Raw genomic sequence first — 27309 nt, forward strand, 5'->3', positions numbered from 1 at the left:
GAATTTATTGTTAAAATGCATATTTAAGAGTGTCCTAAGCGATTTTAGGAAGGGTTCATACAAAATTCCAGATTAAACCTGTATATCACTAACAAGTAAATTGATCAGCTTAACCCTAGCCATGTTTATTTATAGCCTTGTTTTAGTGACCCTCCTCCATGTTACTTAATGCAGAAAGTGCCGGAGGAGAAATGTTAGTCACTGGGAAACAATGAGGATGGTGATTTCATGGGGCACAACCGTCTTATCCTGGTTTGGGCGAGAGAGAGGGAAACGTCATCCTACCTCCTCCCTTGGGGCAATATGTGCTTTTAGGAATTTACATATGAAGATTCTCCAAGCACAGTGATGCTAATTATGGCAAACTCTTGCAGAAGCCATGCAGGACTGCATGAAGATATTTCTGTTCTTCCCATGCCCGCACATACAATCTGGCCTCTATGCTTGCATAAGGTACTAATTCATATTCAGGCAAAGAAACAGATATGTACATTAAGCTAACCATTAAGAGTATGACTTTTCTTTGCTACCAAATCTGGATATTTCTAATATGACAGATATTAATGCTAATATTTCATTCATATTACAGATATTAATGCTAAACTGTAGTTGTATATATACACCTTCCTGAACCTATACATTCTCTAATGAATGAATACATAAATACTGTATACTAAATAAATAACTTATTTCATGATCTTTAGCATTTCATATGCATAGTTTATTATTTGCTTCATTTTCCTTTCCAGCAGGTAACTAAATATGTGGATGGCAATAAAGATATGACACTATTTTAATAGGAAAAAACCCCAACAAATAGTCTGGTAGCACTTTATAGACTAACAAAACATGTAGGTGGTATCATGAGCTTCCATGGGAACAGCCCACTTCTTCAGATGACCAGAGTTATGAGTAGGGGATATAAAAACTATTTATTTCTAGTTTTCATATCCCCTGTTCATAACTCCGGTCATCATGAAAGCTCATGATACTACCTACAGACCATTTTTTTTTCTGTAACAGACTAACTCGGCTACCCCCTGAAATATTTTAATAAGGTTTCTGTATTGCCAGTATGTAGATATTTGGAATAACAACCGTTATTTTGAAATAACTTTACTAGCATCTACACAGCCAAATTGCTATTTCTAAATTAATTTGAAATAGCGGAGCACTTATTTCAAATTTGGTAAACCTCATTCCACAAGGAATAACACCAAATTCAAAATAGCTATTTTGAAATAAGTGCTGTTTAGACACTTATATCAAAATAGGGGGCCTCCAGCCTTCCCAGGGTGCCCTGGTGGCCACTCCAGCCTCAACCAAGAACACTCGTCTCCCTACCCGGAGCTCTTAAAGGGGCTGACTCTGGCCGCAGTGCCTATGCCAGCTCCAAGCATGCCAGCCCAGAGCCAGTAATCACTGCCCCAGACCCAGTGGACCCAAAACATGAGCCAGCAAACCACTGGCAGCCAGCCCTCCACTGCTCCCCAAGATCAGTCTGCAAGCTCCCAGGAGCCTGCCAGGGCCCGGAGAAGGCTCGCACCTTCCTGGTCCAGGGTGGAGATCAATGGCCTTATTCAGGTTTGGGGGGGATGCCCCTACTGTCCATAATCTCTGCACTAGATGGAGAAACATGGCCATCTATGGCAGGATAGCTGCCAGCCTGGCCACCAAAAGCCACATACAAACCCAGGAGCAGGTTTGCATGAAAAATCAAGTTGGTCCGGCGAGACCCCCAACCCTGAGCCCTGAGCTTCCTCTTTCCCTTGTTTTCCCTTTCCAGCTCCCTCCTCCTAGGTTTCTACCTCCCCTCTCCTGCCTTCTTTCCCCAGTCTCACCAGAGTTTCATCCCCTTCCCCCAGTTTTGTTAAATAAAGAGTTTGTGTTCAAATAAAATACACATATTTTCATGACCTCAGGAAGGGGGGTTAGGGAAGTGTAAGTGGAAGGACGTGAAGGAGGAATGAGGCACAAGCCCCCAGTAGGGAAGACCAGAGAGGCTCTTAGTGTTCCTCAGAGTGGAAGCTCTCCCACAGGGCCTCCTGGATACTTACAGCCCCCCCCCGATGGATCTCCCAGATGGCAGCCTGCAGAAAGTGCAGCCAGGCTCACAGCAACGCGACCAAGAGAAGCACCAGAGTGCCCAGAGGCAGCTCCGGCTCCATGTTGCAGAGTGCTGTGGTGTCCTGCGTGAGGGCAACCAGAGCACGTAGAGACAAAATGCTTTGCTGTCCTTCATCAAGGTAGACAAGCAAGCAGGGAAAGCTGAGAACCAGCTGTCTGGGGGGGAAGGAGGAGGCGTAGGTTCCTTTAAGCACAGGTCTCAGATAGCCTCAGGTAGCAGCTCCACAAAGTAACTCCTGACCGGATTCCCTGCCGGACCTGGTTCTGGCTGGCCTTAAATGCGATTCAGCATTCACTCAGTGTGGATGCACTATTTCGAAATAGCAAGACGGTATTTTGAAATGCATTTTGTGTGTAGACACGTTATTTTGAAATAACATTTCGAATTAACTATTTCAAAGAAAGATATTTCAAAATAATGCTGTAGTGTAGACATATCTTTAATGATTATATATCAAAGCTCCTAACTTTCCTCTACACTGAAGAGAAAACTTGCTACACTGAAGAGAGAACTTGCTACCCACTTAGACAAACTTAGATAATTCTCCAATAACTTTAAAAAAAGCAAATGAAAAAAGAATCTCCTCCCAATCTTTAGTAACTGGTATGCACTACTGGGTAAATGCAACATAGATTAGACACTGAATTTGACTTCTTTGGTCACTAACTTTGTTGAAATATAATCATCACTCTGAATACATGTACAACATGAAAAAATACTGATGTATGAATTCCCACAAGTTTCACTGCACTTTGAGGGAACTGGTAGCAGATTTTTCTCTCTCTGTGCTGTGAATAAATCCAACCATTGTTGTATGATTGTTGAATAATAATAAAAGTTGGTGTCCTAGTAACACAGTCTATTTCCTTTAAAAAGAAAATAACCTCCATGAGGCAAAGCAAATAAAATAAATGGTAGCATTTAAATATCCAGTTACAGCTTTTATTTGTTGCAATATATCTAACTGCAAAGTTGGTATAATGTGCAGATATTAGACTTCTTCATGGAAGCCAATAAAAACTCATCAAAATAGGAAGTCAGTTACACGTTAGACCGTACCGTACAGTCAAATTATTATTACATTTGGATTATGAGGATAAATTCCTCTTGCAGCTGTTGTCATTAAAGAAAGAATCCACAAATTTAATAAGAAGCACTGTATATATTACATGTTCAAAAGTATATCAGGTCAACACTTGTATAGAAATGACATTTGATGACTGAATATAAACTATTATAGATATAAGCTAATATTTAAAATGAGGAAAAAGAGAAAATTTCCTAGAGTTTCTATCCAAGCTGATGTGATTGTATTTTTCCTTTGCCAATTTTTCACATCCAGATACGATTAAAAGGTGGAGGCTTTTTCCAGTAGTTAATAAGAAAGATAGTTTACAACAACCATCTAAAACAATTCAACATTATTAATTTATTTCATTGCCCTAATTTAAAAGGCTTCTTTCCTTTTGGTAATCAATCTGGAAATTTAAGAAAGGCCTATCTTTTTACTCATCCACTGTGGAGGACTTCCAATGGCTATGTGGTTATTGCTGAGATTCCCGTGGATTTAGAATAATTCCTGGAAACTAAAGAGCCTCTCCTGAAAACTTATCCCTCTCCAATTAAGAAAAGTACTCCTGGAAGAAAACAGAGCAATGTTTCAAGAGCTAGGAGCAATGTTTCAGGCCAGACAGCTGATCTGATCTAACAGTTGTCTGAATAATGAATTGGTAACAGAATTGGTAACAGACCTGTGTTTTAGAGGGCATTCCCTAGGCTCACAAAGCAATCTACACTGTCTTTTTGGCTTCACAATTTGAAAGTTAAAACAGAAAAGCAATTTATGCGGATTTGCAATTTAAATGTTCACAAATGAACTGGAGTATTTACTTCACATTTACTGTAACATTATTGTAGATATCACTGCCATGGCAGTTAATTTATTTATTTATTTATTTATTTTTACCATTTCCACTGAGGAATGAATCAATGGCAACAATGCTGTCAGCAGAAAAAGAGACTGTCTCCTGCAAAATTTAAAGGGGGAGAGGGAAAGCTACTTTGAAAACTGCTCTTTTGAGGAAATCCACTATAGCATGTTGCAGCCTGCATTTTTCATTTTGGAGATCAAGCACATCCTCACTTCCTTTACAGAATGCCGAGATTGTGCCTACCTAGAGATTATGAGTCTATTGATTCCCACAGGGTGGCCTAGGAGAATGATGCAACAACTCAGAATGCTGGAATTCTCCTTGTGTGGCCCATTAATTGTCACAGTTCACAGAGGAGTCTTAAAAAGCAGAAGGATTAAATACTTCAACATTGCAAATTATGAGATTTAAACAGTTTGATAATACTCTTTACAATTCTCCTTGAACTGCCAGTGCTATTCACCCTGGGGCACAATGTAAAATGAGTATGAAATGAGACAAGAAGTCAAAGCCAGTGTATACAGTCTATCAAACAAAAGCAAACGCCCCCTTTCCACCTTACACTTAAATACTAAACACGCACACAATGTTATACTTGTATATTTATGTTCTATCCAGAAACAGAATCTTAAATTTGCAACATCAAGCATTCAAATAGTCAGGATATGCCAGAACAATGTTGACCAATCAACCTTAACTTGACACTTTTGTAACTAGGCTTGGATGAATTAAATTTTATCGGCATATATAAGTATCTGTCAATTTCATCCATGTACATACAAACCTACCTAAAACAGATCCATTCAAAGTCATTGAAACACACAGAAAAGCAAAGAAAGAAAAATGTTGTTTGAGAACTTAGAGTGTAACGTAAGTATATTTACTTTGTAAGCTCTGTCACATGATTGCAATATTTTGTGTTTTAGCAGTCATAAAACTTTAGCTTTATGAAACTCAGTGTCTACTGGCATTGTCATAGCCTTCCAAATATTACTGAAATGGTGAATCAAGTGCTTGCCTGGATAAAGAGATCCTTTCTCAGTTTCCTCCCTGTCCCATTCTTCCACAGCGTGTTCCTCTAGCTCTTTCTTGGAGTCTTGGGTTTTCACAGTGTGGCTGTGGCTCCCAGTTGAGAGCTTTGGCTTCTCCACATTTAAGAATGCTGTGCTTGGTGATGGCCCTGCATCTGGTCATCTTCGGGTTCTCTGTGTTCAATGAAACATACTTCTCCGGGGTACGTGGAGTACTGGAGAGCATCTGGACAAACTGTTCATGCAGTAGCTCCTAAGGCTTTGCTAGACTAAAAGTTGTGATCCTTTGCCTGGTGGTATAGTATCTCTAGGTATTTGATCTCATCCCAACACTAGCGGCAGTACAGTTCTAGTGGCAGTACAGTGAATCCCTTCCTCAGAAAAATTAGGATTATGTCATAATGCTGATGATCTGAGGTCATGGTTCAAACATCTTAAGTTCCATTGGAATCATACCACAATGGACTAAACTGCTTCATATAAGCCTGAGTCTAGCTAGCTGCATGTTGGGGGAAGAAGTTTCTATTCAATCACCATTACTGAACTAAAGTGCAATATCAGAGCTACATCATCATTCAAGTGGGGTCCAAATATCCAAGTGGGTATTTTTATATGACAACTTCTGGTCAAGACATGAGAAAAATAAACACAATTAATATGCCCAAGCCGCAATTTGGGAGAGACATTAGGAAATTCCGAGCACTCAAGTGGATGGTCACAGAATCCCCACTGAATCTCTAACTCAAGCATCACCTACTTTCAAGCATCACTCAAGCTCAAAGTACCACTGACCTCAAGCTAGACTGTTTGCAAATGTAAGTAGGGTTGATGACAACACTGAAGGTACACCTCTAGCTAATGCAGTAGTAAAGATGGGACATTTGCTATCTAATTAATAGTTGTGCAGGTAAAACAAAAAAAGTTTAACCTATGAAACCTCAAGACTCCTGCTAAGCCATCATACAATATATAATGCCATCTCTGAAGAACATGCATCTTTAAATTGAACCTTTATATCTTATATTTTAATATTTCTCATATACTTGAAAGGTAGAAGTAGTTGTCTGAGAAAAGAAATTTCATAGCTTTCTGTTTATAATTTTCATTCACTGAAGTACAGGCAGTCCCCGGGTTACGTACAAGATAGGGACTGTAGGTTTGTTTTTAAGTGAATCTGTATGTAAGTCAGAACTGGCGTCAGCCGCTGCTGAAACTGATCAGTTTCAACCGCGGCTGAATCTGGACGCCAGTTCTGACTTACATACAGATTCAACTTAAGAAACCCAGGCATCCCCAAGTCAGCTGCTGCTGAAACTGATCAGCGGCTGATTCCAGGAAGCCTGGGGCAGGGCAACTCTGCCTCGGGCTTCCTGTAGTCAGCCGCTGGTCAGTTTCAGCAGCGGCTGACTTGGGGACGCCTGGGACAGAGCAGCTGGGGTGCTGCTGGGTTGCTCCAGTAGCGCAGCTCCTCGGCACTACTGGAGCAACCCAGCAGCACCCCAGATGCTCGGCCCCAGGCATCCTGATTCAGCAGCGGCTGAATCTGACCAGCAGCGGCTGAATCAGGACGCCTGGGGCAGAGCAGCTGGCGTGTGGCCAGGTTGCTCCGGAGCGGCGCTACGGGACCAACTAGGCAGTCCCCAGCTGCTCTACCCCAGGGATAGGAAAGAAAAGCCTGGTCTGCTGGGGGGGGCACTAGCTGCACCCCCCCCCCAGCAGACCAGGGAGACGGGGGTGGCGGGACCGCCCAAGTCCTCCACGGCTTTGCTCTGTCTCCCTGGTCTGCTGACCTGGGAGACGCGGAGCAAAGCCGCAGAGCACGCGGGCAGCGGGACAGTCCAGGCACGCCACGGCTGTCCCACTGCTGGCGTGTTCCGAGGCTTTGCTCCCCATCTCCCTGGTCTGCTGGTCAGGAGACGGGGAGCAAAGCCTTGGAGCATACCAGCAGCGGGACAGCCCAGGCGCGCCGCCCAGCCCAGCTCCCAGGCGCGCCGCAGCTGTCCCACTGCGGGCGTGCTCCGAGGCTTTGCTCCCCATCTCCCTGGTCTGCTGGTCGGGAGACGGGGAGCAAAGCTGCGGAGCACGCCCGCAGGGGGACAGCTCAAGCGTGCCCGGGCTGTCCCGCTGCAGACGTGCTCCAAGGCTTTGCTTCTGTCTCCCTGCAGACCAGGGAGACGGGGAGCAGCTTTTCTCGCCCCAGAGGACGGGGGCAGCGGACCGCGGCGCATCTGGGTGTCCTGCCGCTCCCATCCTCCGGGGTGAGAAAAGCCCCGTTCGTAAGTCGGATCCGCATAACTCGGGGACTGTCTGTATTCAAAAAAATGTCTATGTGTCCCCAAAAATGCCTAATATAGTGTCCAAGAAAATACTCAGTATAAGTAAGTTTCTGTTTTCAAAGTCATGCACATATACTTTCAACTAGGGATGTCAACATATAGTTGGCTATATAATTAACCGATATGCCTAGGTTTATGGGTTAATCCCATCAACTACATGCCTTTCTCCCCCCACCTCGCTGCTTCTGTATTAGAGGCAGCAAGAGGTGGAGAGCAGGAGCTGGTGCCTGTGAGGAACTGTCTTTAAGCAGGCTCCTCACGAACACCAGACCTTCCTGCCTTCTGTCCTCACCCCTGTGCTGCTGTCTCCAATAGAGAGGCAACAGAGCACAGGGAGAGGGGGACAGGCAGAAGCCAATACATGTGGAAAGCTGGCTTTTGGACAGGCTTTCCAAACGTGCTGGCTCTGCAGTCCTGTCTGCCCCACCTTGCTGTGTCCTACAGAGGCAGTGGGGTGGGGAGAGGGCAGGCAGGTGACAGTGCTGGGGGAAGCCAGCTTAAAAAACAGTTTTCCCCAGCATCAACTCCGTGGTGCTGCCTGCCCCCTCTGTCCTACATTTCTGCCTCTATCAGAGGCAGCAGCATGGGAGGGAAGGCTGCCGTGAAGCAGCCTTTATCTGCGGTAGGCTTGAGCTTCCCACGGACAGAAGCTGCTCCACATTCCATGGACAGAGGGTGCTTCACAGCTCCATATCCCATGGTCGTTAAATTGGCTCCCTCATGAATTGGCTCTGCCTCCTACCCCACCTACCACCCCTCGTTCAGAAGCAGCAGCGTGGGGGGGCTCCCTAGGAGTGGAGCATGGAGTGCACTGGCCACTGGCAGTAGTAGTCATGTATCTACTAAGATTTCATTTGGTTACACAGCTATTCAATTACACAATATCTAACATCCCTATTTTCAACAGAGCAATAGCATATTCCAAAGCAAAATGAATACATACTCCTTTGAGATTATTTGGTTGCCAGAGAGAAATGCAACTCATATTTAACAGAGACCATACTAAAAGATTTATCCAAAGTCATCTTTTATTTTGTTTCCAGACCTCTCAACTAGCTTGTGATCCTGTAGTATGCAAAGTATGACTAACAGTAAATTGTCAGAAACCAAAAAATTGTGCGTTTAAAACTTAATATAATGTGGCATTGATTGCTATGTGGGAGAACACTTTCTGTAACCTAATTTCATTTTCCTGAACATTACACAAAAACAATACAAGAGCTTCTGAATATCAGTCTCCACAATCTCAATGTGGGTATTCTGAAAATGTGGAACACACAATTAGTGACGATTTGTGAAAAGTTTGGGGTAAGTGGCTTGCCCAGGAATTCCAATGCAGAAACAAGAGTTGCACTGGAGTTGCATGGGGGGGGGGGAGGGTTAGCTCAGTGGTTTGAGCATTAGCCTGCTAAACCCAGGGTTGTGAGTTTAAACCTTGCAGAGGCCATTTAGGGATTTGGGGCAAAAATTAATCAGGGATGGTACATGGTCCTGCTGAGAAGTCAGGGGATTGGACTCAATGACCTTTCAAGGTCCCTTCCAATTCTAGGAGATAGGCAATCTCCATTATCTATTCAATTCCCCAGGACAACTCTCAACAATGAACTTATGCCTTTTCTCTTTTTGCAATTCTCTACCTGACCCCACACCCAGAACAAAGAAAGCAGGGGTTGTCTTCCCCAGCAAGAGCCTGTGTTACTATATAACCCAGATTCATGCCCAAGACACAGTCCATCCTGCACAATCAATGAGCAATAAATAGTAAGCGATCATTTAATTAAAGGCTAAATGATAATGAATAACCCAAGTGGGCCAAATTAAGTTTGTACAGACAACTTTGCCTTCAGGTTATCTTTTTAGACTCTGAAGGTAAGTACATCTCCAAATACATCCTGGATTGGTGCAAGGTTAATTTTGCTCCATGTAATAACTTGTCAGTTTACAGTACTGGATAAACCTCGATATAGAAATGGTGTTGACTTTAGTTTTTCAGTTGTGGGGATGTCTGACCAGTTCTGATTTCAGGTCATCATTCAGACCAGACATATGTATTCCAATGTATACATGCTTCAAAATTAGTAATTCTACAATTAAAGGGGAGCTGGTCTAATAATTCACTGTGAAATAGGTTCATTGGAAATCTTGATATTTTTCATCTAGGAATTATTAATGATTTGTGTATTCTACAACCAGCTGTTACCAAAGTTAGCAAAGATCTCCCTAAATTAATGGATTTAGGAGGCTGTTATAAGACAATTTATTGCTCCTCTTTAACCTCCTCAAATTTACATCTTCCTACTACTGATTTGAGATTCCTGCATGACTGCCTCCCCGTAGTTATCTACTATCGTGAAGTTCCAAGTTCTCCCTGTATCTCTTTGTATCATCTACAAAAGACTGCTGGCCCATCACTGGTAGAGGAGCAGATGGCTTGGTCTCCGGGAGGACACTGACAGCTGGTTGCCTCTGGCAGCAGACAGTGTTCCACTCCCGTGCTCAACCCTCCCACCATGGTTCTGGAGAACCGTTATTCTGCTCTGGATATGGGAGATAAGGAATCACCCCAGAAAAGGAGAAGGCATATACCCCCAAGGCTGGGAGATCTGCAGCTACCACTGAGAGGAGAAAAATAGAGGGTAGTGGTGGTTGGTCACTCTCTTCTGAGGATGGAGGCACTCATTTATTGCCTGACATGGCATCTCGGGAGGTATGATGCGTGTCAGGAGCCCATATCCAACATGTTACAGAGAGACATTATTGAGTATTATCTGGCCCTCTGACTATTACCCCCATGCTACTCATCCATGTGGGCACAAATGATACAGCAAGATGTGACCTTGGGTAGATCAAGAGTGACTACAAGACTCTGGGAGTACAGGTTAAGGATTTGGAGTTCTGGTGGTGTTCTATTCAGCCCTTCCAGTTAAAAGTAGGGGGCCAGGCAGAGACAGGTGAATCCTAGATGTGAATGCCTGGCTGTGAAGAAGGTGTTGCCAGGAGGGCTTTGGTTTCCTTCACTATGGGATGCTGTTCCAAGAAGGACTGCTAAGATGGGATGGGGATTACTTTTTTAGGAAAGGGAAGAGAATATATTGACACAGACTGGCTAATCTAATGAGGAGGGCTTTAAACTAGGTTCAACGAGGAAAGGTGACCAAAGCCCAGAGGTAAGTGAAAAACGTGAAGAGCTGGGAGATGGCTCAGAAATGGGAGGGAGCATGGGCTATAATAGCAGAGATAAAGAAGGAACAAGGCAGAACTGGGGGGCAAAATCAAATCAGTATTAGATGCCAATATACAAATGAAAGATGTATGGGGAATAAGCAGGAAGTGATAGTAAATAAATACAACTATGACATAGCTGGTATCACAGAAACTTGGTGGGATAATACAAATGATTGGAATATTGGTTTAGAAGGATACAGCTTACTCAGGAAGGACAGGTGGGGAAAAAAAGGAAGGAGGTGTTGCCTTATATATTAAAAATGTATACACTTGAACTGAGGTGGAGATGGACATAGAAGATGGACTTGTTGACACTCTATGGGTTAGGTTAAAAGGAGTATAAAAAAAAGTGATGTTATGCAAGGGGTCTACTACAGACCACCTACCCAGGCAGAAGAGGTGGATGGGGCTTTTTTTAAACTACTAACAAAATCATGCAAAGCCCAGGATTTGATGGTGATGGAGGACTTCAACTATCCAGATATGTTGGGAAAATAATACAGCAGGCCACAGATTATCCAACAAGTTCTTGGACTGCATTTAAGATTTTTTTTTTATTTCAGAAGGTTGAGAAAGCTACTAGGGGGAAGCTGTTCCTGATTTGATTTTAACAAATAGGGAGAAACTAGCTGAATATTTGAAAGTGGAAGGCAGCTTGGGTGAAAGTGATTATGAAATCACAGCATTCATGAATCAAAGGAATGATAGAAGGGCGAACACCAAAATAGAGACAATGGGAAGCAAGTTCCCATGGGAAGCAAGACTAAGAGGAAAAACAACTAAAGAGAGTTGGCAACTGAAGAGAGTTGGTTTTAAAGGGACATTATTAAGGCCCCCAAATCAAAGTATTCAAAGAAAATGGAAAGTATAGCAAGAAACTACCCTAGCTTAACCAGGAGATCTTACATGATCTAAAAATTGAAAAGGAGTCATATAAAAAGTGGGAACTAGCTTAAATTAGAAAGGATGAATATAAGCAAATAACACAAGTATGTTGGGGCAAGGTCAGAAAGACAACGGCAGAGAAAAAGCTCACTCTAGCTAGGGACATAAAGGGTAACATGAAAACATTCCACAAATATATTAGAAGCAAGAGGAAGACCAAGGACAGGGTAGACCCATTGCTTCGTGAAGAGGGAGAAACAGTAACAGGAAACTTGGAAATGGCAGAGGTGCTTAATGACTTCTTTGTTTCGGTTTCACCAAGAAGATTGATGATGACTGGATGTCTAACATAAGGAATGCTAGTGAAAATAGGGTGTGTTTAGAAGTTAAAATAAGAAAAGAACAATTTGAAAATTATTTAGAAAAAGATAGAGGTCTGCAAATCACCAGGGACTGATGAAATGCACCCTAGACTACTCAAGGAACTGATAAAAGTCATGGAAGTCAGGAGAGATTCCAGAAGACTGGAAAAGAGCAAATGTAGTGCCCATTTATAAAAGGGGAAATAAGAACAACCAAGGAAACTACAGACCAGTCAGCTTATCTTTTCTGGCACAGAAGTTAGTAGAACAAATATTTAAGAATTCATCTGCAAACATCTAGAAGATAATAAGGTGATAGCTAATAGCCAGCATGGATTTGTAAAGAATAAAGCACGTCAATCCTATCTGATACCTTTCTTTGTTAGACTAACAAGTCTTGTGGATAAGGGGTAAGACATGAATGTGGTATACCTAGACTTTAGGAAAACTTTTAATAGGGTCTTGCATGACCTAACAATAGACTGATAAATACAACCTATATGGAGCTACTATAAGGTGGGTGCATAACCGGCTGGATAACCATTCTCAGTGAATAGTTATTAATGGTTCACAGTCACGTTGGAAGGGCATAACAAGTGGGTTTCTGCAAGGGTCTGTTTTGGGACTGGTTCTGTTCAATGTTTTCATCAACATCGTTTCAGAAAATATGTGGAGAAATTGGAGAAGGTCCAGAGGAGAGCAGCAGAGAAGGTAGGTCTGCCTGCCTGCCTGCCTTAGAACAATGCTGGTATTCATTATCACATATACTGCATCTATATAACTGCTTATCTGTTGCTTTCCGTCCCCCCCCCCCCCCCCATCTACTGTCTAATTTAATCACTTTGAAGATGAAAAAGTATTACTTAAGTGCTAAATGTTATCATTATTATCATGACCAGAGCAATCACACATAGCATTTCCATTAGTAACTTTGTAGATCTATATTCAGGACTCCTGATTATTCTCCTGAATATTCCTAATACTCTTCCAGCTCTATACATCTTCCTATCTGTGATTATGGGACGCTGCCCCCGAGAAATGGAATAAATCAGAAGATATAATAATAATAAAATAATAATAATAATATATGGAGATATACCTCTCTCATAAAACTGGAAGGAACCTTCAGAGGTCATTGAGTTCAGCCCCCTGCCCTCACATGAGGACCAAGTACCATCCCTGACAAATTTGCCCCAGATCCCTAAATGGCACCTCTCAAGGGCTGAGCTCACAACCCTGGGTTTAGCAGTTCAATGCTCAAAACACTGATCTATCCCTCTCCCTCAAAAACCTGAGAAACAGAACATGAAAAAAAGATAACAGTCACCGAGGAAATGAGTCTGGCTAAGATGGCAAGAAGAAATAAATAATTGGAAGGTGAAAACTTCACCTCAAGTGTTGCCAATTCTGTTCAATTTTTAAATGCTTAGGATTTCACAGGATTGTGAAGCTCATTGGCAATTTGTACTGTTTAAACAGCAACACAATATTCTGCCAAAAGTGAGAAGTGTCATCCCAGGAGAGTATTAAATACATTATCCTACAGAATGTCAGTTTCAGGCAATCAGAATAACATCACTGGAAAAAATATTTTAATTTTTTTCCCTTCAGACTTCAAGGATCCACACAATGAACTCTGATTCTGTCTAATTCTGACCATAAGTAATGTTCAAGTGGTTTGTATTTATGAGGCTTCTAAGCTTCAATTCTTGTCACAGTTAAGTTTCTTAAAATCAGGCAACTGAGGTTCCTTGTACAATAGAACTATTAGTTATCATGATTTCATCCAACCTCTGTCTAAATGACTTTTAGATAACTTTTTTCTTTTTCTTTTTTTGCTCTTTTATCTTTATTCCTACATTGTCTCTGTACCTGTGATTTATATGTGCTTAATTTTCTCGTTTGTCTCTCCCCAAACCTAATTTTGACATTAGTACTATCCTTACCATTGGAATTCACTTTTTTCCTGTTTGGTGTCATAACGCCCGAATCTGTAGACCTTCACGTACAGCTCTTCTCCCATCTCAGTAGCAGATACTCACAAGATGAGGAAAATTCTTGTTTTGAGTAGAGCAGAAAGGAGGTGGTAACGGCCAAAGAAAGTGGAACTATTGGGCTATGTCTACATTCGCGGCTTCTTGCTGGAGCAATATGCAAATGAGGCTAAGTGTGGACTATCACCGAGCCTCATTTGCATACCTATTGAGCCACCATTTTTTTTCCAGAAGAGGCTCTTGTGCAAGAAGGAGCGTCTACACTGCCCCTTCTTGTGCAAGAAAAACCCTCTTGTGTAATGCCGTTACACCTATTACTTTTCAGGAAGAACAGCATTGCACAAGAGGGTTTTTCTTATGCAAGAAGGGGCAGTATAGATGCCCCTTCTTGCGCAAGAGCCTATTCTGAAAAAAAAGGTGGCTCATTAGGTATGCAAATGAGGCTCAGCAATATTCCACACTTAGCCTCATTTGCATATTACTCCCGCAAGAAGCCGCTAGTGTAGGCATAGCCTTGGAGTGGAACTTTTGGGGTCTTCACACTCTGGGGGAGCTCCCTGCAACAGCTCCCCTGTGACATAGTGGTGAGAGGAAATAGGCTACATCTTCCCATTTCCCCCGTTACCTTCTGGAAATTACTGCCTGCAGTTGTGATGTCTTTCACAGGTGGAAAACGTAGAGAAGCAGGGCTCAAAGCAGCAGCAAGGACCCTCCTTATCGCAATATCATGGAAGCCCTGCAGAAATGTAGGGCTTGTCTACATCAATGATGTTTTCTGAGGGTAGCCTGACTTAATTGTACCAAGGTTTGCTGATTAGTGGCATTAGGGTAGAGTTTGATGACTCAGTTAAAATCTTGAGTTTCTCCTGAATTCTCTTGGTGTGCAAGAAGCAAGATATTTGCAGGGGAAACCAGTGGAAGTTCTGTATTAATTTTCCTAGAGGCAATCCTAAGAAATGCCCCCCTTTCCTCCCCAGGTTCCTACCGTAGTAACTCAAGAGAAGTGAGGCAGGGGCTGATTCTACATACTCCCAATCAACCTGGGAAGAGATCTTTTCTTTTACTTTCATCTCATCTGTAAAATGGGTGCTGCTCTTTCCTCTGATTTCCTCTCTGATTTCATTGTGCGTCACTCCATATTTGGTGTTTTTTTTTTTTCCCCTCAAAGCTTTATTTCCTGTATTCAGATAGTTCATGGGAATTAAAGTTTTTCCATTTTTTTTGAAAAGGAAGTTTCTAAGGAAACTAATACTTTAAACTTCATGCATACATCAACTTCATATGTATATATATAAATGTACAACAATAGATGAAGATAGAGCACAAGCATAATTGAGCTCTTCACAGTAATTGCAAGTGTATAGTAGGACTGTAATTATTTAAATTAGTTAAGTTTAAATAGTATTCATTGGTTATGTCATTCATGACAGCCTCTTCAAAAAATTAATTGTGAGCCAGTGAAGAGCACCATTAAAATGAATATGGATTCATATCCAACTTGTGAATAAATCTCATGTTATGTAAATTCATGATGTGTCTGTGTTCACACTGCAATAAAAAAAATCTATGGCATTTCCATAGATGTCTTGGGTTAGCTGATTCAGTTTGTAAGGCTACAGAACTGCAGTGTGGATTTTTGGGTTTGGAGAGTCCATGTGGGGTGGAAGTGGTCTCTCAGTTTGGGATTCAGCCTGATCCTGAAATTTAAAGTGCTATTTTGAGCCCTGCAGCCACCGCCCGGTGAATTGGTGCTTAGGTTGATACTGTTGTGTCCATAAAGACAGTATTTATTTACAGCTGAAACTGCCACCCAATGCCCAGTGCTGACAGCAAGAGCAGTGAGTCCAATCCAGAGCCAATTTCACAGCAGGAAGCTTACCAAGAGCAAAACTGACATTCTTGTTGGTTTTATGGCTGCTATTAATCATATTTCCTCCCTGTCACAATGTCAGTTTCACTGATATTAAGCTCCCTGCTGTGAAACTGAGTCCAGCACCTGGTTCAGAGGTAGTGCTGTTAGCTCCAGGGTTGGGGGGCTCCAGTTATGAACCCCAAATGGCTGTCAGTGCCCTATTATGCCCCACTTTGGGCAATACTAATGTTCCAGGTGAGGACATTCATCACTACCAGAAGGAAGGTTGTGGTGATTTAATTGCTGTGGTGGCTATTTCAAAATAGCTTATTTTATCATTTGGCACTGTCCACACAGCATCCAATTTTGAGATAAAGCACTATTCCAAAACATCCCTAACTCCTCCTATAACGAGGTTTACAGGGACGTCAGAATAGTGAGCCTGAAAAGGGGGGTTTGCTGTGAAGAAGTGGGATAGCTATTTCGGGATACTCTTGTATCTCAAAATAGCATTGCAGTGCAGATGTACCCTATACTGAGCAGGAGAAGAGGCAATTTATAACACAGTAGTGATAGATTAAATCTAAGGAAAAAAAACTTCCCAATGGTACAAACAGTGGGGCAATGTAACAGACTGCTCAGGAAGATTGTGGAAGCTTCTTCTTTGGCCGTTTTCAAGAAGAGGCTGGATCATCATCTGTCTTGTATGATTTAGACACAACAGATCCATCATCTTGGCAAGGACAAAATACAGGACTATGTAGCACTTTAAAGACTAACAAGATGGTATAGTCTTTAAAGGGCTACATAGTCCTGTATTTTGTTTCAGCTACACCAGACTAACACGGCTACATCTCTATCACTCTTGGCAAGGAGGTAGACTGGATGACCCTTGTGGTCCCTTCTAACCATATGGTTCTATGACAATGACTAGGGTGACACTTCTTGCATCATTTTCAGGATCACTGAGCTAGAACATGATCCTATAGGGACTCTCCTGGAAGTGCTTTGGAACTTTGGGATATATATTGACTGGGGCAAGTAGTTTTATTAAGCTTGTGAAAGGCAAAGATGGCTGAGGTGACATATTATCCTATGGGAGGATGGCAAGCGTGGGGTTAGTTCTTTGGTGCCTGTGAGGGCATAAATGGCAATGAGAGGGTTGGGATCCTCTTTATGCACAGTGAAAGCAGTACCATGACAACATACCAGTTTGCTATGGTGTTGTGATAGTGACTGACAGGAATGAGTTTTCCAGGCCATGATTTTGGTTACCCTTCATTCAGGATTTGGGAGACAACAGAAGTGGCACTGTCCGGTATGGTCGCTGGGGCAATTCAGACAATGGGACATTGGCATTTGCAAGCCAGGATGCAGGTGAAACCTCAGTGGGAAATCAGCACTAATTTTGTATTATGTTCTTATTTCAGATGTGGGAACATAGGCCAAGTAGATGGTTGTATGGACCTGTGGGCACAAGCAGGCATTTAGACTGTCTGAGGATGTGCAGATGGGGCTCAGTGGTGACACAATTTGGTGCTGGCACAGAACAAGGACCAGAACAGCTTGTGACAGGACCAGCAGATGTCACTTTGAAACACTATAGAGGCTCATCAGTAGGCACTGTATAGAATAGTGGTGTACCTTGGAGAAAATAATTTAGGAATGCATAAAAGAGTAACCTTAATGCTTAGAATTAAGAGAGATTTGTGGCAGATCCTGGAAATATTTCCAGGAGTAAAAACTATATGGTCAAACATGCTTCAACACACGACATGGCAGGGTACTGTAATACATCCCTTTCCTCCCTTCCCAAGCCCTCCTCCCCCGGGTGAGATAAGACTAGGTGATATAGGAATAGGGACAAGGCCAAATTCATGGAGTCCTAAGGAAGGTTGGTAATTTCACATAACATATGGGGCAGCAGAAAGGGAGTATGGGGTTCAGCTGTCAGAACTAGACAGACACATTTTTGGCTGATATTAAAGGGGGCAGTGAGAGTTGTCTGGGAATCTGGCTGAGAATGTGGGGGAGGCAGACAAGCTAATTGCTGGTTCCTCCATATGGTGGCTATCTGAAGGGAGAGGATAAAATTGCTGGTGTTTTCCTTATGGTACTCTGAAGAGAGAGGATAAAGTGATCTCATGAATAGTTTGATAGAATTTAAAGGAGGTGTGTGACGGGGAGGACATGTTCCTGGACCAAAAAGAACATAGATAAGTCCGCCAAGAGGCTAGAGATGAATTAGCTAATCAGGGGCCAGGAAGAGCTAAAAAAGAACTGCAAAGCTCAGTAGCAGTCAATGTGAGGCAAAACTCAAGATGTGCAGACTGCCAGATTGGCTGAGGAAGCTGTCTTCAGGAAGGGAAGCCCTGGAGGTGCAACTTTCACGTGCAGAAAGAGACTGAGGGGAAACAGAGACATATGTGGAGACATCAGCCAAGGTGTGTACCCCAGAAGGGGTTTGAGTATCATATAGGAGTGTAACTCAGCAAGAGGGCTGAGTAGCCAAAAGGCTTTTAAAGAGGCAGTGCAGGCAGACACACACAGTCTGAACAGGGGTACTCACAGGAGGTGAGTGCCACACATACAAGATATTTGTTAAAGGAGAGGAATAGAGGTTCAGGGTCTATGACTAAGCTCCCTCTTTCCCCCACCCCCCATAGCCCTTATTAATCCTCATTTGGCTGGTCTGAAGACCAGGATAGAAGGAGGGGAGGTTGATGGAAGTCCACTGTTTTATGAAGTTACCTGCACTGTATCCTTTAATCTGCAGGGTACTCGAGGACATCTAATAATAAAATTGTGGCCTAATTAAGCCATACCTAGCATCTCCTGTGCTCCTTCTGCTAGACACCAAGGAAAATATTATAAATGTTGCAAGAAGAGGTAGGCAGAGTTTGAAAAGAGACTACGGAGTGATGATTGCTCTCATATTGAATACAGAAATAATATAATTTGTAATTCAAGCACAAACTCTTACAAGTACCTACACAGCATAATAATGTATAAAGTTCTTGTCTGTCTACACAAAAGAGACTTTTTTTCTGAGCATCTGTACGTTGATGAGGCACTGTGCATTAACAATGAACAAAAAGTTCATCAGCTTGAGAGAAATAATATCGTGGAACTGAAAAGGTAAGATTTTTTTTTTCTGAGAATTCTTTAGAAATATATTCATTCAACAATAGTGCAATCTGACAAACACAATAGATAACAGTGTGTTGGAATATCCACTGTAAGCCTTTATTTTCTACAGCTTTCAACTCTGTCAAGGTTGCAATGCAGAATACAGGTCACCGCACATGCATGTATTTTTATACGCAAGATCAAATCTGTGTGCTTTTTTTAGATCTATAAGGCTTCTACAAAATAATGGGTGGTATGCTTCATTACTAAATAGATCTAGCAGTCTTCTCAATGCTACTGGTATGGTCCTGATCAAGGAATTTAGCCACATGGATAGTGAGCCCCGTCCTGAACCCCCAGCCCAATCTGGCCTCCAGGAAGCATTAAATACCTGGAAGGTATCTATAGCTTGCACATGTGAAACAGATTGAGTCTAGCAAAAGTTATTGCAAACCTCTGATGTTAATGTGTATGTTTCATATGTTTGGCAGGTTTTACTGAAGGATAATGCTGAGGACTAATACAGGGAACTGGAGAGGACTGATGTTGCAAGCATGGGAAAAGGGAGTGGGAGGATGGGTATGAGTGTGTGTGCATGTGCGCGCGCATGCATGCACACAAGCACCATTTTTTAGCTCCTTAAATGAAGAGAATCAACTCCCACTTAGGCTACCTCCAGACTGCATCTCTCTGTCGGCAAAGGGATGCAAATAAAGCATTTTGAAAGTGCAAATGAGCCCGGGATTTAAATATCCCGGGCTTCATTTGCATACTCACGTTCCAGAGCTGTGCTGATCACGTGCCATTTTGAAAGTGAAAGTTCTGTGTAGCTGCGGTTCTGCCAACAGTAGGGAGCTTTTTTGACAGATCCTATACTCCTACATTTTTTGCCTGTTTAACTGTTCTTCCTGTTCTACTAGCCCCTGTGTGGGCCCAAGGATGTGTCAATCATCAGTTTTGTTCTATACTTCTGTTGCTTTTAACAAGAGGCATTCTCCTTCCAGAGGCCATGAAAAAATTATTTTCAGTGACTCCCTTCTTTCCTCCCCAGCAATTGTCGGAAGAAGAAACCTCTTAGGACTAATACTGACATTCATAGAATCATAGGACTGTAAGAGACCTCAGGAGTCATTAAGTCCAGCCCCCTGCCCAAAGCAGAACCAACCCAAACTAAATCAACCCAGCCAGGGCTTTGTCAAGCCGGGACTTAAAAACCTCTAGGGATGAAGATTCCACCACCTCCCTAGGTAACCCATTCCAGTGCTTCACCAGCATCCTAGTGAAATAGCTTTTCCTAATATCCAACCTAGACCTCCCCCACTGTAGCTTGAGACTATTGCTCCTTGTTCATTTAGGAGTAGGAGCCTGGCACCTTTTATGTTATTCAAGTACTGCCAAAGCAAAATATCTGATAGAGCAAGGACAAGTTGCCTTTTGATTTACACACAAGTTCTCATGGAGGATTAAGCATGAAAAGAATTTGACATCAAAGTCAAGATCTCCTTCTGAGTTGTGAATACTCCTTAAAGTAAACTCATTTATTGTAATCAGAAAAGTGATTTCTCTACCAGCATCATGTTTGAGATTTAGAACTCAAAGTGTTGATTTATTTGCTTTAAACTTTTCAAAAAGTTCAGTTTCTAGCACAGTGTTTTTCCTTTCTCCATATGGTACTCAAATCAGTGCAAGTAGTCACACTGTGACTATGAGTATATTTTTGCATATCCCTTTTGCCCTAACTGAGCTGCTAATGGACCCCAAAGCAGGCTTGGCATCACTGTGGAATTGTTTCAGTGAACTTTTGAACAAGAATGAAGAATCTTAAAACACATACAACCAAACAGATGTCATTACATCATATTGTTAGTCTTTAAAGTTTTTCCTTTTGTTTTAGCAAGATCAGACTAACATGGCTACCTCTCTATTACTACTCATAATCCAATGTTTTTCTTGCCCAAAATTACGTACAAGACTACATAGGTCTCTGCAGATTCTACAGTTTACTCTGCCTCCCAGACAGAAGCACAGAATGTTCTAGTAATTTCTGAGATGATGGCAGTAAGGGGGCTGTTATGGTTGTGCTGTTTTCTTAGCTATTTCAACAGTGATAGCTTTGGAAGGATTGTTAGAACTACATGGAATTTTTCTGCACTGATTCACCTCAAAATCTCAGACATTTTTCATAAACTTGTATTGTTCAGATCATTACTTCATAATATGAGAATTCTAGATAGGAGAGGGAAATATGAACCATTAAGATATTTCCCTGGGTAATCACTGTGTTGTATTTTATTGTTTTGCCTCACACTACATTCTCTAATAAGGTCACTGATGTTCTGCATATATTAAGTTTTGGGATCCAAACTTACAAAACCTTACCAAAAAAAAAATCTTACTACTGGGTGTACAGCATATTATAATAAGTAGTCCCAGTGTTTTTAATGGTAATAGTAATTATACCTGACAACAAGAATTTGCAGGATTCAGGATTAAAAAAATCCCCCACATATTTATCTGCCCTCTCTCCATACCACACAAAACTCTTTTTGATATCTAGCAGAGTTTGTGGATGTTTTTGGAGTAGCATTTTATCCCAAACAAATTAGGTGATATTCTTAAAAATCATAAACAAAATCTGTTTTAAAAGTTGCATTAATATAGACTACAGACTGGACTTCCTGGTCCAGTATCCTCAGGATCTAAGCAGTCCCGCTGGACTAGGGGAAGCCAATGCTCCCCTGCTGGCAGCCGGCCCTGATCCCAGGCTCCCCTCCAGGACAAGACTCCCTGCCCTACTACTTGCCCTGCTCCTGCTGGCTCAGCAGGGCTCTCTGGACCCTGCTGCCAGCCTCACTGCTGCCAGGGCTTTCCAGGGCCAGAGATCCCCAGCTACTGTTGGCACTTACTCAGCCAGGGCACCATGGAGCCTGGGCTCCCCAGACTTTCGACCACAAATGTTGCTTGACCAGAGAGTCCCTGATCTGAAAGTTTTAAAGTGTTCTAGGATACAAACAAGTAATAGTTTTCCAGGGGGGAGGGGGGGTTAATGCTTATCACTGTGACATGGTGTCTGCCCCACAGTGGCCCTTTAAGAGAAAAAGCCAGTCCTGGAAGAAGGCCGAGAGCAATGCCCACAGCTGAGGCAGATACTGCCAGTTATTTATACAGTTCCCAGCTAGGCCTTAAGTGCTACTACCAGGAGGTGCTGTGGTGGTAAGTCCACCCCATGACATATGATGGAGAATATGGGCATGTATGGTCTGTGCTATGAACTCTGGCCATTGGACCGTGCTACTCTGTGACCAAGGGGGCTCTATTTCAGACTCTGGCCACCAGGCCACACTGAGAGACTTGAGAAACTGTGGGTAGAGGATAAAAACGGATGTTTGTTGGAGGGCATGGGTGGTTCCACTTGCCTAGCTGAACCAAGGCCAAGGCTACTCCAAAGGAGGGAGTGATGAGGGCAAAAGCCTCAAGCAGGAGAAAGTCTGAGGTAGAGAAGACCAAGATAATTCTGGGGACCAACCTAGGAGCAGGAGGTGCTTCAGTGGGGACTCAGAGTGGGAAAGAGACCCCCCACTAGAGAGGAGAGGACCACTGTGGGAACCCAAACCCTTGGAGAGGGGATCAGGCTGCTCCAGAGGATGGAGAGCCTAGAGAAGGAGAGAGACACTTTGTGACCAGTTGAGGGAGATTCTGGGACATAAGGGTTCTGTCCTCCCTTCCTACCTCCCACCCCCCACCAGAGATACTTTAGGTGGAGTGTGTGTGACAGGGCATCTGTCCTATACAGACACTTTAAGGGTAAAACCCAGACTTGAGAGAGGGCTGAGCACAAAGCCCACAGCTGAGGCATATACTGCCAATTAGGGCCCAGCTGGGGGCTGTATAAATAAGTGCTACCAGCAGGAGGCAGCGTGGCAGTGAGTCTTCTCCATGACAATCAGGTAGCATTTCTTATGATCTAAGCAGTCCATTTACCACTGATTACCTTATGGTGTTGCGTTATGTTGAAAAGTATGGCAGTACCTCAGATATTACTGTTCATGAATCGTGACATCTGCCTCCATGTATGGTTATCTGAAACTAAATTTATAGGAGCCTAAGTAAATATCTCCCTTAAGTAAGAGAATCAGTTAATTTATGTCTGTTTTGTTTTTTAAAGGGAAATAAATATAGAAGAATATAAAAGTGCTGATAACTCCAAGAAAAGGCAGCGGGAGACTGTGAGAGGCTATGTGGGCATGGAGCAGCAGAAGATATAAAGTGGCATGGATAGTGAACATTTAAAAAAAAAAGGATATGCTATGAGCCAAAACCAAAGCAAACAAACAACTCTAAACCTTCCATGGATCTGGTAATATGCAAATAGTGGTGTACATCTCTTTAGGACACCTCAACACTTTTAGTGTGTACTTAATTCCTAATTACCCAGTAGCTTATAAATTTATTATTTTCCTTCTAGCATATAGGAGACTCAATTATCTTTTTTACATTCACATGTAGTTGCAGAGCTATCAGTTCTCTGTTTCTCTATAACGAAAAATAACCAAATGTTACAATATATTTAGCAATAAACCATGCTCCTCCTCTGCAAGCAGGTTTTTTTTTTAATTTGTATCTTTTCAATTTATCTGTCATATTAATTCTATATTGCCAGGTAATTTTAAAAAGGTAAGTGGATTCCCAGATGGTCTCTTTTTTTCTGTGGGCTAGAGACAATAAATCAGTATGACCCATCAGAGATGCAGAGATAAGTAAAACATTCATCTCTAAAATAAAAAATAACTCTATGCTTGATTTTGTGACACCAGGGTTTGATCCTACTTGGTGCTCAGTACTTTTGGGATGTACCCATAATCCTAAACTCCCAATGCTAGACTGAGCCAGCAACAGTAAGAGAAAGGTTCATATTCTATGAATATTTTAATGAGGTTGCTTCAATTGCATTTTAACCTATTTATTCACTTAATGAAAATGTTTTAGAGAAAAGGTTGCTAGCAAACTGTTTTGCAAAAATCTGAATTTGTAAACAAACAATCACACTAAAAATCTCATTTTCAGAGGTATATCCAAACAAGGAGCTTTAATAAGACTTATGTGTCCAGTGAAAACTAATACATTTTGAATATAAATGTACAAACTAAAACTATATAGCAAATAATTTTGGATCTTGACTATTTTCAAGAAAAACCTAATTTAATCCTAAAACATTCACAATCAGGAAAAATAAGGCAAAAATCACCAAACATGTTATATGCTGTGGATGGCAGCATGAAGGTTCAGTTCTAAGATCAATAATTGTATGTTTCACTGTATACAGATAAAATTAAAATAAAGTACCTGATGACACATGCGTAAAGACCACTGTCTTGCACAACTGTTGGCCGAAACCAAATAGAATCCTCTTCTTTACTCATTCTAGTCCCATCAAAAGCTATAGGTTCCTCAAAATCTCCAGGTCCAGAGCTTTTGTACCACATCAAACTAAGGCCAGCACTTTGTGCTAGAGAGTAATTTGCTCTGATGTAGCCATAAAATAATGCACATTTTATACGAACAGGCTCTCCCATTAGAACTTGATACTTCTTGTAATCCACAGACCAGTCAGTGCAGCCATCAGCTAAAAGAAAAGAAAAAGAGAAATATATTTGTGTGAATATATCTATTTAGGCATGTTTAAACAGAGGCTTCAGCTAACTAAACACACTAGCAGAGTAATATCAAAGCTGCAGTTTAAAATTACACAGCTGAGGTTGCTATGTCAAATCACTCTCTCACACCATTTCTATTGAACATCTAGCTGCACTATTAATTTTTAAGTACCATGTGACACTTGCTGTGTGGGTTTTTTTTATTTGGTTTTGCTTTTAAACACCTTTTTTCCCTATAAGAACATAAGAACGACCATACTGGGTCAGCCCAAAGGTCCATCTAGCCCAGTATCCTGTCTGCCGACAGTGGCCAGCACCAGGTGCCCCAGAGAGGATGGACCGAAGACAATGATCAAGCGATTTGTCTGCCATCCCTCTCCAGCCTCTGACAAAAAGAGGCCAAGGACACCATTTCTATCCCCTGGCTAAAAGCCTTTTATGGACCTAACCTCCATGAAATTATCTAGTTTCTCTTTAAACTCTGTTATAGTCCTAGCCTTCACAGCCTCCTCTGGCAAGGAGTTCTACAGGTTGACAACACGCTGTGTGAAGAAGAACTTCCTTTTATTAGTTTTAAACCTGCTACCCATTAATTTCATTTGGTGTCCTCTAGTTCTTCTATTATGGGAACTAAATAACAACTTTTCTTTATCTGCCCTCTCCACACCACTCATGATTTTATAGACCTCTATCATATCCCCCCTCAGTCTCCTCTTTTCTAAACTGACAAGTCCCAGTCACTTTAACCTCTCCTCATAACCTCTCCTCCTATGTAGCACTTATGGTAAATATTGGTAATTCCCATGATACATATGCAATTATTCTTTTTCTCCACAGTGTAACTTTAAATTGGTATAAAATATTGGAATCAAATTAGTGTAGCATGGTAGCCATCCAACAAAGAAGGTTTCATAATCAACAAATTACATAAATCAAGTCCATTCAAGGTAACAGTATAAATGAAAGAAGGGAAATATTTGGTTTCAGATGGTGTTAGGATAAGGAGCAGTGGCCTGAAAGGAAAAGTTTAAGTGAGATCTTAGGGGAGGGAAAAAGAGTTTTTAACAGTTGTGGTGATTGTGCAACTGGACAGAGTAACAGAAAAAAATATTCAAGTCATCCTCACTTAGTAAATGAAGGAGTAGGTTAGGTCAGCTATTAGTAAGAATGCCTGAACTTTCAGTGTTCCACAATTCTGGATACGAGATAATATAATGTACATCTTTGGTATTTTACTCCTCCTCCTATCAATAGTTAGTTTTCAGAAAATGCTGAGAATAAACTAATCTCTCAGTCAAGATTAATGGTATCTAATCATACTAGAACATAATGAACAAAGTAGATCTTCAGGACAGGCTCTATCACTTAGACCTGCTCCAAAAGAGTTTCTTTGGACTTGTTTTTACTCTCATGGAAAAAAAGTTAAAAAATGGTATTCCAATAAAAAAAGTCAAAAACTTTCAAGGCAAGCTGTCACTTTTGAATAACTGTTTATTGAAAACCTCAACTATTGTCACAAAAACAGAAGATTTACAACCTAGCCTTACTGGCTGTTTCTATGTATGTATGTAACACCAATAGGTTCCCAATGGTAGTTTGAAGCATGTGGACACTTAATAAAATAAGTTATAATCACAGAATGCCATTTACAGTGGTAAAAATTATGTTGAATAAATCCACATTTCCTCGTGCCCTTGACTACTTCATACTTAGCATTGCATAAATTATCAGATTAAAAAATATTTGTTTTTAATGTGTGAGAAAAGACTTTTAAAATAATCTAATTTTAAGACTCAACAAATAATATAATATAAATATTTGTTTTAAACATATAGGATTATATATTATATATAGTCAAATGATGACCTGGATATGTAAAGTGTGACATAGCAGCATGACTGTCGCCCAACATTGTCAGTAGAGCACAGGATGGTTGTCTATTAAAATCAGGGTACGTAAAGAATGATCAACTATATAGTATATATTGCATACAGTTCATTAAGTTCCTTATTTAATTTTGGTAGAGACCAGAGAGAGTTATATTTCCAAAGAACCTAAAGTGTCCCTTCTCACCCGGCTTCCCCCCCTTCCCCCCCAAAAAAACCCCACACTTGCCAGAGGCTTAGATCAGACAAGATTCAGATTGCAGAAGAGATGAGTTTGCAATATATAAATGCCTTTTTAAAATTTCCATAGTTTGGAAATGAATCAGGGATATGAATGGGAGCTTTATACCATTTAGAGAGGTCATATGTCTATTTTTCCATTATGGCCCAGCATTCACGTCTTGATTTTAGAATTAATTTGCACTTCTCATAGTTCCTATCTTTAACCTTTCTGAGTCCCATAAATCTGTCAGCTTGGGCACCCAGAAATAATCAGTAAATTAAAATGCATCTTTAAGCAGTGTTAACTCCATCATGTAAGTTACAAGGTAATAGTTTCTTCATGTTAGTTCATTAGCAGATTGTAATGTTGACCTTTAGTATTTAATTTAGTTTGTATGCTTTTAGTTTACAATGCCACTTTATTAGCCTTTGTTGCTCTCTCAGGACCTTCAATTTTAGTGATTCCCACACCCTTGAACATGCTGAATCTTTGGAAAGGTGCTGCAGAAGAATACCTATTCCACTCCATATTTTTGTTTGTCTTGAATGAAAGAGCAGCTATTCAGTGTACTTAACCTTCACTTATTTTAGTTTAGAATTCCCCATGGAAAAAATACAAAGACAATGTTACTTATGCCACTTGCAATCTAGTTTAGTGAGCTTACCTAAATGTG

The 27309-nt window shown here is 41.4% G+C and overlaps 1 protein-coding gene across 4 annotated transcripts in view; it reads right to left on the reverse strand.

The window, feature by feature from the left end:
- IL1RAPL1 (interleukin 1 receptor accessory protein like 1) overlaps positions 1–27309 on the reverse strand; it is a 1174742-nt gene that overhangs the window by 520496 nt on the left and 626937 nt on the right. For all 4 annotated transcript variants that reach the window (XM_075913279.2, XM_089774688.1, XM_089774689.1 and 1 more), the window contains one exon: positions 24217–24496. In XM_075913279.2, coding sequence (XP_075769394.1) covers positions 24217–24496 — 280 coding nt within the window. The remainder of the gene's footprint in view (positions 1–24216; positions 24497–27309) is intronic.

The sequence above is a fragment of the Pelodiscus sinensis genome, chromosome 1 (genome assembly GCF_052426305.1).
Source record: "Pelodiscus sinensis isolate ZL-2025 chromosome 1, ASM5242630v1, whole genome shotgun sequence".
NCBI lineage: Eukaryota > Metazoa > Chordata > Testudines > Trionychidae > Pelodiscus > Pelodiscus sinensis.